Here is a 13,298-nt window from a genome sequence, read left to right as displayed (position 1 = left end):
CAGTCCCCAAAACTCAGCCCCTCTGTGCAAAGACTGCAGACTGGAGAAAGGTCCTCAAGCTCCCATAATCATTGAGCTACTCTGTTGCCCCTGTAATGAGGCGATACCTGTATTGCTGTAAGGGACTTGTGTAGGGCTATGGACCTGAAGTAATGTGGGTCCGAGCATCGTTGGGGCGATCAGATCCTCCTCCAGTGCAACGACTTCCTTGAGAAGAGGGGATAGGGGCCCACAGCAGTTTTTGGATGGCATGCCCTGGTTTTTGTAGGCAGGACACACAGCACCCAGATCTGGGGACAGATTGCAGTGATGCTGGTGCCGCAAGGCGGTAATACAGATCACTGTGACGCTCTAGTCCTCTCCTATTGGAGTATAAAAAAGCACTCACTCCACACTGGAAGTAGAAATCAGGAGCACACACCAGTGCTAATCAGTGCTGCCAGAAACAAATTAGCCTGCACTGGAAGTGTAGAAAAAAGTGCTCTCTGCACGCTTAGTTTTCAAAAGCACAGGGAAAGCAAAAAGGGATCTTTGGTGGCCCTGAGATCCAGAGAACAGGGGGGCAAGCCAACAAGCCCTAAGAGGTCACTGGGGTACTCATTTAACAGGAAGCAAGCAGGCAGGCCAGCACAAAGAAGTGAGTGAACAAACTTGCAGTCCTTCTAGTAGCCAAGCAGGCCACAGTTCAGCACACCAAGCAAGTCAGTCCAATGGTGGTGCTTCCTGGCAGCACAGCAATCCTAGGGTGAAGTATTTTGAGCCAGCAGCATCTGGTTACAAGTCACACATAGTGTGTACAACAATTGGGTCAGAGCCCCTGTACTTATATTCAAAATGCCATTGATCTGGAGGTTACGTCAAACAAACTTTTATAAGTGCAAAACACCCCCATTTAACCCCAGCCCTGGCTCCAGACACAATACAGGGGGGTGGAGACAGCTTTGTGAAAGTCAGGCACAGCCCTATTCTGGTGCAGGTGACAATTCCTCCCACCACTCGAGGCCAGGAAGACCCATTAGTATATGCAGGGAACACCTCAGCTCCTTTTGTGACTGTCTAGAGTGAATGTGCAAAACAGGGCCCTGTCAGTCTACTCCAGACGTTGATTGGAGCCATACTACAAAGCACAAACAGTCATAAGCCCATAGAAATGCCCATTTCCAAAAGTGCCATTTCTAAAATAGTAATAAAAAATCTGGGGGCATATTACCAATGCAGGCGAAATTAAATTATTGCCGCCTTTGCGGCGCAAATTTCATCGCCCTATTAGCAAGCTGTCGCTAACATCAGTTAGCGACAGCTTTTAGGTGATAGCGAGCGGTTTGGGGCCCGCTTTGCATGTCAGCGATATTTATCACTAATGACATGCAAAGTGGGCGTACCCAACCTGTTAGCGACTGAAAGCAGTCGGTAACATCGCTATCATCTATTATCAACGCAGGCGTAGCAATTAAAATATTTTCACTACGCGCGAATATCGCCAAATCCTAACGTCTGCTCAGACCACTTCTTAGCCTATATATCCAATGGGAGGTGGATATTCAGGTTAAGTCCCTATTAGCGATAATGCCTGAATATCGCTGAATTTCCAGCGATAGTCACGCATTTCGCCGCTATCGCCGGATATTTTATCGCCTTGGAGATAAACGTTGCTAAAAGCACGTTATCTCTGCGATCAAATCCGGCAATGCGCGGCGATAAAAAAAATGACGCTAAGCTTATTTAGTGATAAATATCTCTAGTTGTTGATAATATGCCCCCTGGTTTCACCAATAAGAAGGATTTATCACCACTATTCCAAAAATACCAAACATGGCAATGCTACTCCTTTCATATCAGAAATTACCACTGAAGCACATATCAGGGAATGCAAACCTATGAGAGTAGCAACCTCACAGCAGTGAGAAACCAAATAGACAGTTTGTCACTACCAGGACATTCCACAGAACCAAAGCATATGTCCTACCTTTAACCTGCATCAGACACTGCCCTTAGGGCTGCCTACGGCCTACCTTAGGGGTGACCTATACGTAGTAAAAGGGGAGTTCCAGACTTGGCAAGCACTTTAAATTCCAAGTCACTGTGGCAGTAATCTGCAAATGCAGCCCCTGCAAAGGCAGAGGCCTGAGACAGGTTTGAAAAGCTACTTCTGTTTGTGGCACAAGCAGTGCTGCAGGCCCACTAGTAGCATTTAATTTAACCTGTTCCGTGCTGCCGTCGGCCATTGGCCGATGGCAGCACTACCTCCCCAGTGCTGCCGTCGGCCAATGACTGACGCGGCCCTGCCCGTTTTGCGGAAGTGCCGCACTTCCGCAAAATCGCGGCCGCCGTTAAGGCATTAAAGGCCCTGGGTATATAGGCTGGACTGTTCCCATGAGGCACAGGGTGAAGGCTGATTTGCATATGGCCATGTCTGAACTGGGGTGGTGTGGAGTGCAAAAAAACGATGGATTTAGGCCCAGATCTCTGTACTGGGGTGAATGTATGACATTGTTCTGCATTCTGTCCATAAACTGTTGTTTTGCATTTGGCCCACTAGTAGCATTTAATTTAACCCGTTCTGTGCTGCCGTCGGCCATTGGCCGATGGCAGCAATACCTCCCCAGTGCTGCCGTCGGCCAATGACTGACGCGGCCCGCCCCTTTTGCGGAAGTGCCGCACTTCCGCAAAATCGCGGCCGCCGTTAAGGCATTAAAGGCCCTGGGTATATAGGATACCAATGTACAAGGGACATCTAAGGAAAATGAAATATACATAACAGGTGTAAACCAATCATACCATGTTTAAGTGAGAGAGCACATGCACTTTAGCAGTGGTAAAGTGCTCAGGTCCTATAGCCAACAAAAACAGATCAGAAAAAATAAAGAAGGAAGGCAAAAAGTTTGAAAATACTCCTGCTGAAACGGCCAGGTCCAACACACCGTGATTATGACTGGCCCTATAATTATGGGCCCGATTCACAGAATGAACTTAAGACTCAATCCTAAACTTACTACTATTTTGGTATTACCAGAATGCATTTACTAATTTTGGCATTCACAGAATGAACTTAATACTTTTGGTATTCACAGAAGTTAGTATTTTGTCTTAAGTTTGTCTTAAGACAAACTTAAGACAGACTTAAGACAGACTTAAGACAGACTTAAGACAAAATCCTAACTTCTGTGAATACCAAAAGTAGTAAATTCATTCTGTCAATGCCAAAAGTAGTAAGTGCATTCTGTGAATAGCAAAATAGTAGTAAGTTTAGGATTGAGTCTTAAGTTCATTCTGTGAATCGAGCCCTATGATTGGACAATTGGATTTATGAGTTATGATATTTCACATGGGGGTTGTTGCTGAATAGAGCAGCTAAAATCTTTGAAACACCATGAGAAAACATGTGGGAATCTACGTGGAAACACAGAATACCTACACGTTTTCCCCCAAAAACCTGTAATCCCTCTTACTTCCATGCTCCTGGAATTATTAGGACCCCTGAAAACTAAAATTCAGGGTTGCAGGATCAAGAGGGATTATTAGCAGTTACTTGTAATTGAGGTGTAAGTGGATAAATGGACTCCACAAGTTGCCAGGCACTAGTTGTAATTGCATTTTCATTTCCTTTATTTAAACTTGTATCTGTTTACCACATCTTAATAAAAGGTTGCTTAATTTTAGATGAATATCTCATTCTCCGTGGGGCACATCTACAACATATCTGCTGTAAGAAATAAAGAACATGGAAACATATTTTCATACAGTTTAAAAATGTGTAGTATGTATGGCTACTACTTTAAAATAGTGACCTTGACTGTTAGTAGCTTCTAAAATACTGTTTAGATGAATGATTCTCTTTTTTAACAATCGTGCCTACCTAAAAAGGCACCTCTGTGACCGAAATACAGTGTTGTAGAATTTCGGGTAGAAGGAGTATTCATCTTTGCTTATTGTATGCTTTTATTATTTCTTTATTATGTCTTGATGAAGAATCACTCTGATGTCGGAAGGTCGCCATTATACCATAACTTTTCATGATAGAGGCCCTAGTAATGTTGCAGGAGTTTGTCACAACATAAACTATAACTAATCGAATTGCAAAGAAAAGAGGCACAGTTAAGATTCTGCCTGAGGCTCTTTGAAATAGTTATGTGCCCACTGACTGGAAAACTTGAATCCGTAGAACTAATATGTTCATGGTTTTTCAAGCTCTTACAACAATTGGATTGCAATGTCAGATATTCTGTTATGTTCAGAAGCATTTAATCATTCTTACCTCTGAAAATTTCAGATGACATCGAAATATTGGGCATATGTTCAGTAGGAAGACACAATTCCACATGTCCTGCGCCTTGTGAAGAAATTGAGTATCCTGCCACTGTCACATATTCAACATTTGCAAGCAAAAGTTCCATAAAGATTCTTTCCAATAAACTGAGGAAAAGCGTGGAATATATCCGGTAATACGTCTAGAGACGTTAACTATTGTCTTTACTGTGTTTTTTTCATGCTGTAATTGTATTTTCCAATACGTCAGGAAACAAATTGAAATTGCTGAGAAAAAAACAATGCATTCTGTAGGACTTACATTTTCTAACAGTCAACAATATTTACTCATTCATGCGCCCTTTCATTTCGGGCCTGTTTTTTTAGAACACAACAGCTGTCTCTCTTTCCAGGACCTGGCTTGGTAGCTCGGTCTGATGGTCAGGGTCAAGACTGATTTGCGGATGGCCAGGTCTAAACGGGGTGGCATGGTGAGCAAAAGAATGACGGAATTAACTCAGATCTCTTAAATGGGGGTGAATGTTTTGATTTGTTCTGCATTCCGTCCACCAATTGTGTGTTTTTTTCTTCTCTTTACAAACATGCCAGCAATGATGCAAAAGGTGATAGATATATTACCTCACAAGGGTATTGCCGGGAGGTTTAAAATGACTGCTATAATCTCCAATGTTTCTATTTGCTTTTCTCTGCTCTTTAACTCCTTGCGCGCTCATGACGGAACCATTCTGTCACGAGCCACGGTGGGGCTGTGCTGGTGACGGAATGTTTCCGTCACGGCCCGGCCGCCGCGCCTGGGCGGCCCTGATTTCGCACCTGCGCGGCGTGTTCTATTAAGCGGGCGGAGCCGTGACGGAACCATTCCGTCACAAGCACAGCGCCACCGCGGCTCGTGACGGAGTGGTTCCCTCACGAGCATGGCGGCGCCGCGTGGCCCCCCCGCCCCCTAGCGCCGCGGGGGAATTACCGCCGCGGCCAAGGGGTTAAAAAGGTTGGATTTGGGGGGTATTCAGGTTGGAATTGGGTGGTGTTCAGGTATACTCGACTCTAATCACTTTTGTTAATCTGTTTTGAAAGTTTGATTTGGCGAAACTGGGCTACACAGTCTGTATTTATATACAACCAGCCTTTGTGATGTTAGGATGTCATTTGCCACTAAGTGACCTTTCTCTTTGTATTTCCTAGAACGTTACAATATACCTATGGTATGATGCCCAAAGTGTTTTGTGGGGGCAAAGTCAGCAGTCGTAATGTATTATAGACATTGTACTAGTCAGAAAAGCATTAGGTCAGAGCAGAGGGAGTCAATGTAGGGATATTAAACAGGGCCTCCAGGGGGGAAAGCAGGGGAGATGAACTGGCCACTGATAATCCCATCTGCCCTGGCTAGTGAGAACAATAGTTATCATCCCATATAACTGTGGTAGAGAGCAGTCACCAAGACACGTGGAGCACCTCCAGTGAGAGGCTGACTGACATTCAAGCCCATGGTGCAGGAAAGGTATCAGTTCAGATAAAATTCACACAAAGAATGCAGGAACGCCCAACACTGCAGTGAACGTGAAATACCTTACCACACAAATCTGTAAGTTTCCACAATATTGTTTGGATCACATTAATTGTACTGGTATTTCTGTGAAAGGTGCAAGGACGGCATCCTATTTTTATTCAGTTATTGTATGTATTTACTCCAGGAAGAATACATAAATTAGCACTTTCATGTGAATACCTCAACAATACCTATATCCTTGTATCAGATAGGGGCATTAACTATACATTCATTTTCTAATCGGTATCTCTGAGAGCAATTTCACATGCAAATCTGTTAATATATTGTACACGTGGATCCCCTCCTACACAAGGGCATCGATTTCAGGAATTCGGGAGTGGTTAGTAAGGTAGAGGTCTGAAACTGAAGGGATATAGGGACAATGAGAGAGATAAAGATGGGGGGGCTAGGAGTAAAGAACAGCGTGAGGGAGAGTGTACTATACTTTAAACAATTATAAACTCAGAAGAGCTGCTTGAAGAGGAGGGTTTTCGGCTTGCATCGAAGAACATATGGCAAAAGTGAGTTTCAAAGGACCAGGTCCAGAAGAGGTAGCTCCGAACTCATGCTCAGAGACATTGCATTTACAATAGTTAAAATATACGTTTGGATTTTCAGTCGCAGGCAGAAGGACCGAGGATGTGGGCGGATTTATGGATGAAGCGCAGAACATTGAAGGCGACCCTAGAGTGTGGATTCACACTGTAATCACTGTGGGGCAGGCAAGGTGTCATCTAGTCATTAATGGGCTATAACACTAGTGCGGCCAGAATGTGGGAAAGGAGGGACGGGAAAGGCTTATGCTGAGATTCTGATTGTGTTTACATGTTTTTACTAGGGGTGAGCGTAGTTTGCGAAGTAGCGCTACGCATAGCTACGCGAAGTGCACTTCGCACTACGTGAGCTACGCATAGCACTACGCGAACTGCGTAGTAGCATGTTCGCACTGTGCAAGATGTCGTTTTCAATGATTGGACAGTGCGGACAAGCATCCAGCACTGTGCAATCATTGAAAACAGCATCTTGCACAGTGCAAGCTGTTCTTTTCTGCCACTCGAGTAGATTTCTCAATGTAGACTGGTAGTTTCTCATCGCGAGCGATCGCAAGCATGCACGACCACTCGCAATGAGAAACCTGACCTCCCCGCGTTGAGAATCTCGCCGAGAGGTTTATTTTCCATGCTCACGATCGGCAACTTGATATTACTGATCGCGAACAAGGAAAAAGTCTTGCGAGGATGTCATTTTGCTTGGTCGCGGTCGCCAACTTGACGTTGGGGACCGCGAGCAAGCAAAAAATGACCGCTGAACTACGCTACGCATGTTTGCACTGTGCTATGTGCCGTTCGCCTAGTGCGAAGTTGCGCAAACTATGCAAGCATAGCGTAGTGCTTTGCACAGGGTTAGTTTTTACTAGGATGTTGATTTGGTGAGCGAAGTCATACAAGATTCACAGACAAAGTTGGCACCAAGCCTGATGAATTTATATTTGTGACCACTGAGGCAGCACCTTTCAGTTCATCCATGTTATATGTGCTTAAGGCATGCTTATATTATCCTGATAGGCAGAAAGGCATGATTTATGAGGTTCTAGCTGGACAAGCTGAAGTAAGTTACTAGCTGGGTGTCCTCTGTAGTGCGGGCCTTCAGAACACAGTGTTTGATTCCCGGGTCCAGGCCGTTCTGTTCCATGAGGCAGAGAAACGAAAGGGAAGTACCTTTTGAGACTTGACAAGCTTAGGCATGTAGGTATACAGATATTGCCAACACAAGCCAGATTTTGGAGTAAATGGACACATTGCAACTAGAATCATTAGCCTTTACAAAATGATAGGCAGATTGTTTTGTGCTGAGCTTTACCTGATAACATGGATACACATATTATCTATGACTCTTCCGGTTTCTCCCTCATTTCTCTCTCTCTCAGTCTCTCTGTACCGCAGTGCCCACAATTTCACTCTGTCCTCGTTACTTGTTTTCAAATCTTCTTTTGAAGTACAGCTGTGGTAATTTTAGGTTTTGTGTGTCTTTCCATAAAATGCATTCCTGTTAATCTGATTGCCTCTCTCTCTCCCACTCTCTCTCTCCAGCTGCACACACTGCCCACTTACCTTCCCTCTCTGCCCTTGAAATCGTGTTTCAAATCATTTCCTATGATGATTGGTGGAGCATGTTTTGGAATATTATTTTTTGCTGGGAATGTACAGGGGTATCCAGGGGAAAATTAGCAAGGGCCGGTGATAATTATCGCTCACGCACTTAGAGAGAGGATAATTATCGCCGGCTATCGCTGGATTGTATCGCTGAGATAGCGTGCTATCAGCAAAGCTTATCTCAAAAGCTAAACAGTTCCAAGCGCAAGCTGCAAATGTGTGATTATCACTGGAAATCCAGTGATAATTGCACAACGTTTGGCGATAGCTTGATGATAGGGCAGGGCATAATTAGCCATCATATCCACCTTCCATTGGATATAATGGCTAAGTCAGACTGAAACAGGCGTAAGGAAAGTAGCGATAACCGACGTTAGCGCAACTTTTCTTATCGCTATGCTGTTTAGTTTGCAGCTTGTTAATTGGAGAAATGTCGGTTAGCGACATTTCTCACGTTATTTAGGCCTGGAACGCCCACTTTGCATCTTATTAGATCCCTGACTATTTTCAAGGTGACTTAAAAGCGAAAAACATTGGCTTAGATAGATTGCATTCAATGCATCACCTTTTAAAAAAAAAAGAATTCTAATCAATAATTTACAATGCTCTTTGGATGGTATACAACGTTTACAATGCAATTTTTACAACGCACTACCATTACAACGAAACTTTACAACGCAAAATCCATTACAACGCATGCATTTACAACGCAGTCAGTACAATGCATGACACTACAACGCACACCACTACAACGCATACCATTACAACGCAGTCATTACAACGCATACCATTACAACGCATAACTTACCATCCAACACTTACCCTACTGTTACACCCCCTGGAGTTAGAATAGTAATTTTAACCCCTACACTATCCAACACTTACCCTACTGTTGCACCCCCTGGAGTTAGAATAGTAATTTTAACCCCTACACTATCCAACACTTACCTTATATGCAATGTAGTGTAATGCGTTGTAATGGTATGCGTTGTAAATGTACCCTGCGTTGTAGTGGAATGCGTTGTAAAGGTAGTTTTAAAGTATTCGTTGTAATGGTATGCGTTGTAATGGTGTGCGTTGTAATGGATGTTGCGGTGTAAAAAATGCGTTGTAAAGGTAGGCGTTGTAAAAGTATGCAATGTAACGTCATACATCCTCTTTGGATGTCAGAGAGTAGATGACTTCGACCTCTTAGTGTCTAAATGGACATCTGATATGGGTATCGCTGTAAATTCAGATGTGATTGAACAATCCTTCTCCCTGGCTAACACAATCTTGTTATCTGCTAGAAATAAACTGCTTCATTTTTAAAAGGGTTTGCATGCTCGATTGCCCACCTCATAAAATAACTGAATGGAAGGCCAAAGGGCCAGTGATATGTCCATGGAGATTATTAGAGAATGCAGACATCGTACATATATCTGCCACTTGCCCAAAATTGCATGTTTTTTTGGAAATATGTTATGTTATGTTATCATAGGTTTTATTAAGCGCTCAGCTACTCTAGCAGAGTGTCCCGGCGCTGACAGATCAGACACAGCATAACTCATCCATTGGGGGGCAAATTAGAGGCCGAAAAGCCACGTTTTAAGATCTTTCCTGAAAGATGCCAAATTTTCGTTTTTTCTCAGAGCAAGAGGCAAATCATTCCAGGCACGAGACACTAGATGTTGAAAAGAACGGCCCCCAGTCCGTGCACGCCTGATTACAGGGATCCTTGCCAATGACAAGGCAGCCGATCGTAAGGCTCTGGTTGGATGATGGAAGACAATTGTCTTCCGCAAATAAAGAGCCCCAATGCCATGAAGGGCTTTAAACGCCATGGTGAGGGCCTTGAACTTAATGCGCTTCCTAATTGGAAGCCAGTGAAGGGACTCCAGAAGGCCAGTGGCATGAGAGCGGCGACCAAGGCCAAAAATGGCCCGAGCCGCCGCGTTCTGCACTATCTGAAACCGTGAAAAAAGATATTCAGGCAGGCCGAGGTAGAGCACGTTCACGTAGTCCAACCTCGATCCAATCAGGGCTTGCACCGTTGTTTTCCTATGAGCGATAGAGAGCAGGGGGAGGAATTTCCTCAGCATTTTGAGTATTCCGAAACACTGCCCCACCAAGCCAAGAATCTGAGATTTCAATGAAAGGCAATTGTCCATCTTGATTCCCAGGTTCCTGGCTACCATGGAGTCAGTAGCAGGGGGAAACATTCCTGCAGGCCACCAGGTCTTCCATCCGGGATCAGGGGGGCAGCTGAAGAAAAGGAGCTCGGACTTGTCGGAGTTGCATTTCAGCTGGTTAAGTTGGAACCAAGTAAATATTGCACCCGAGCAGTTCTTAATGCTCTCTCCATCAAAGTCCATGTTCTTACCGCAGGTGAAGAGAAGCTGGGTATCGTCGGCGTACGATATAATCTGGGCGCCAAGCGACTCTGCCAGTGCCGCGAGGGGGGCCATATAGATATTAAACAGAGTGGGGCTCAAAATTGACCCCTGAGGAACACCCACCTCCAGAGGCGGCACTGTAGCAGAGTACGGAGGAGCCCAGACTGTCTGATGTCGATTAGACAAAAACGACTCAAACCATCTGACCACCGTTCCCCGAACCCCGATCTCCCAGAGTCTCGCCAGGAGCCGGTCAGGGGGAACGGTGTCAAACGCCACCGAAAGATCTAATAATATCAAAACTGCTTTCCCAGCTTTATCTAGGACTTCCTTGATGGCTTCTGACACCTCCAACAATGCCGACTCTGTGCTCATGTTGGCCCTGAAACCGGACTGAGTATAGTGCAAGATCTCATTAGGCTCTACAAAGTCGGCCAGGACTGAGTGCACATGCTTTTCAGTCACCTTGGCCAGGGCCGGTAGTAACAAAACAGGCCTATAATTGGCATGATTCCTGGGGTCCAAGGATGGCTTCTTTAAAAGAGGGAGAACCATCGCCTGTTTCCATGCTTGCGGTACGGATCCTGATTCCAAAGACCTATTTAGGATCAGATTGACAGTCGGATTGATAACATGGGCAATTTTAGCTAAGAACTTAGCAGGGCAAGGATCACGCGGGGAGCCAGATCTCAATTTAGACAAAATTTCCAGAGAGGATTGCAACTCAATCGGGGGAAAAGTCATCAAAGTAGGCTGTCCCGCGATCACCTTAGGAAGGCCCAATGCTAAATCGAGCGGGCCCACTCCTGCCACAGCCGGAAAGGTGTCCTGAATGCTGATGATCTTATTAGAGAAGAAGCTAGCCAGTTGGACCACCCAAGGTTCCGAGAAGGAGCATTTAGGTGTGATGGCGGCCGGGGAGGTAAATTCCTTCACTACCAGAAAAACTTCTTTACTGGTGTTACTGGCCTCCTCAATCCTTCTGGCAAAGTAGGCTTTTTTCTCTAAATAGATTTCCCTGTGGTAGGCCTTGATCCTGCTCTTATACGCTTCCTTCAAAGGCTCCAGATAGCTTACTCTCCATGCTCTCTCTGCTTTCTTACACAGCCTACGGCTGGAATTAAGAGCTGAAGTAAACCATGGAGCGGATGCGCGAGACGAGGCCTTAATGGAGCACTCGGGCGGCGCCAACTCCTGCAAACAGCACGTAAGCCAACTTTGGAAGAGATTAGTATCAGTCTCCACGTCTCCTGACAGACGACACGAATGCTTCATCAAATATTGGTCGATCATGTCTGGGGACACTTTATGAAAGGCCTGAGGGAGCTGGGATAGATGCCCTTTATCCCTGATAGTGGAGCTAGATTTATGAAAAATACCAAAGGACACCAGCAAATGATCAGTCCAAAGTACTGGTAAAGGAGGGGAGACTCTAATAGGTGCCGTAAAGAAGATTTGATCCAACGTATGTGCTTTGTTGTGTGTAGGTGACATTAGATAAGGTAATAAGCCCAGTGGCTCCGTGGAATCTAAGAGCTTGATCGTATCAACGGCATCCACTTCATCAAGGTGGATGTTAAAGTCGCCAAGGAGTATACAGTGTTTAAACTCTACGCACAGTGACGACATCACTGAGGAAAGTTCCTCATGGAAAGATCCAATGGGCCCTGGCAGTCTGTAGACCAACAGTCCAGCACACGATTGGTAGGGTAGGGCATCTATCCAGCGGGCTCCAGGTTGTGTTGATTGGAGTGCTCCTGGCCAGTATATACCTATTGTTAGGTGTTGCCTAGGTAGCACGCATGCGCTGTCTCTCCGAGACATCAAGTAATCTATATTAAGGGGTGAAACTCCGCCTTTTTCCGGGGAATTTCTCCTGACGCTTGCCATTTGTAAACACTTGCATTGCTTTTCTTAGAGGGCTTATTATTGGCTGTAGATCCGATGAATCACTTCCTTTTATTCCAGAAGCAGCACCGCCTAACTACAGTTTTCGTCCCCTTTTGTGGTTAATGTGTGTCCCAGGGGAACTTTCTTTTTAAGGCCCCACTTGCATACATAATCAGCAAGGAGCTCGCCACGAGCGGCGTGCTGTTAATTCTCTTAGCAATTTCTTTGCTGGCTATCTGCTACAGGAGGTCCAGATATGGCTAATAGCCATGTGCCACCTTTTTAATTTTAATATTTAACTAGCAGCCCGTCCCGACGTTGTCCGGGTATGAATTGCTGCCGGCCAGTAGTATATTGTTTTGTAGCATTTTGTTTTGATAGCATTTCTTATCTGTGACAGGCCTGTGAAATGCTCCGATTCACAGTGCACTGCTGATGCACTTAAGAGTGCGCGTTCAGTTGTGTGTGAACTCGAGTTTCCCTACTTTATTTTTCCTTACAATATTATATAGCGCAATCTCGACAACATGGCATGAGCACAATTTACATTACATAAGAACACATTCATTTGTGGTAGGCACGGGGAGACAAAGCGATTTGCCTGGAATCACAGGATGTTGAGCTGATGCCGAGATTCAAACGTAGCTCCCCAGCTCTAAAGTTCGCAATTCTAGAACTTCTGGCGGGAGGTGTGTCTAAAAGTGTATGTCGGTGCTGGCCATCAATGAGAGAGACCTGTGCATTTTTCAAATTGGTGGTGAAAAAATATAAGTATGTTGCTGGAGATGTGGGCCGCCGTGCCACCAATGGACTTACCGGTGAGGGTAAACACCCATTATTCCGCAACTTTCTCTCCGCATACCATCATTACGAAAGTACCATGACTCCGCAATGCCATTATAATGCATGGCAGTACATTTTATATGCTTTTACCACGCATACATTTACAACGAAATTCGTTGTGAATGCATGAATGGTAAAAGCATGTTTTTTTTTAAATGTTTGGATAAGGTAAGTATGGGTATGGGGTATATGTTTTGGGTTACTGAGGTATATGTTTTGGGGTGT

General features: G+C 44.8%; 1 protein-coding gene across 1 annotated transcript in view; it reads left to right on the top strand.

The window, feature by feature from the left end:
- Nucleotides 1–13,298, top strand: part of ASIC5 (acid sensing ion channel subunit family member 5) — a 733,553-nt gene that overhangs the window by 534,022 nt on the left and 186,233 nt on the right. Inside the window, exon 8 of the mRNA XM_078677664.1 lies at nt 4,271–4,439. Within this exon, the coding sequence (XP_078533790.1) occupies nt 4,271–4,439 (169 nt within the window). The remainder of the gene's footprint in view (nt 1–4,270; nt 4,440–13,298) is intronic.

This window comes from Lissotriton helveticus, chromosome 2_1, assembly GCF_964261635.1.
Source record: "Lissotriton helveticus chromosome 2_1, aLisHel1.1, whole genome shotgun sequence".
In the NCBI taxonomy this organism is placed as follows: domain Eukaryota; kingdom Metazoa; phylum Chordata; class Amphibia; order Caudata; family Salamandridae; genus Lissotriton; species Lissotriton helveticus.
Note: the sequence above shows the minus strand (reverse complement) of the source record. Positions and strands in the feature narration are given on the sequence as shown.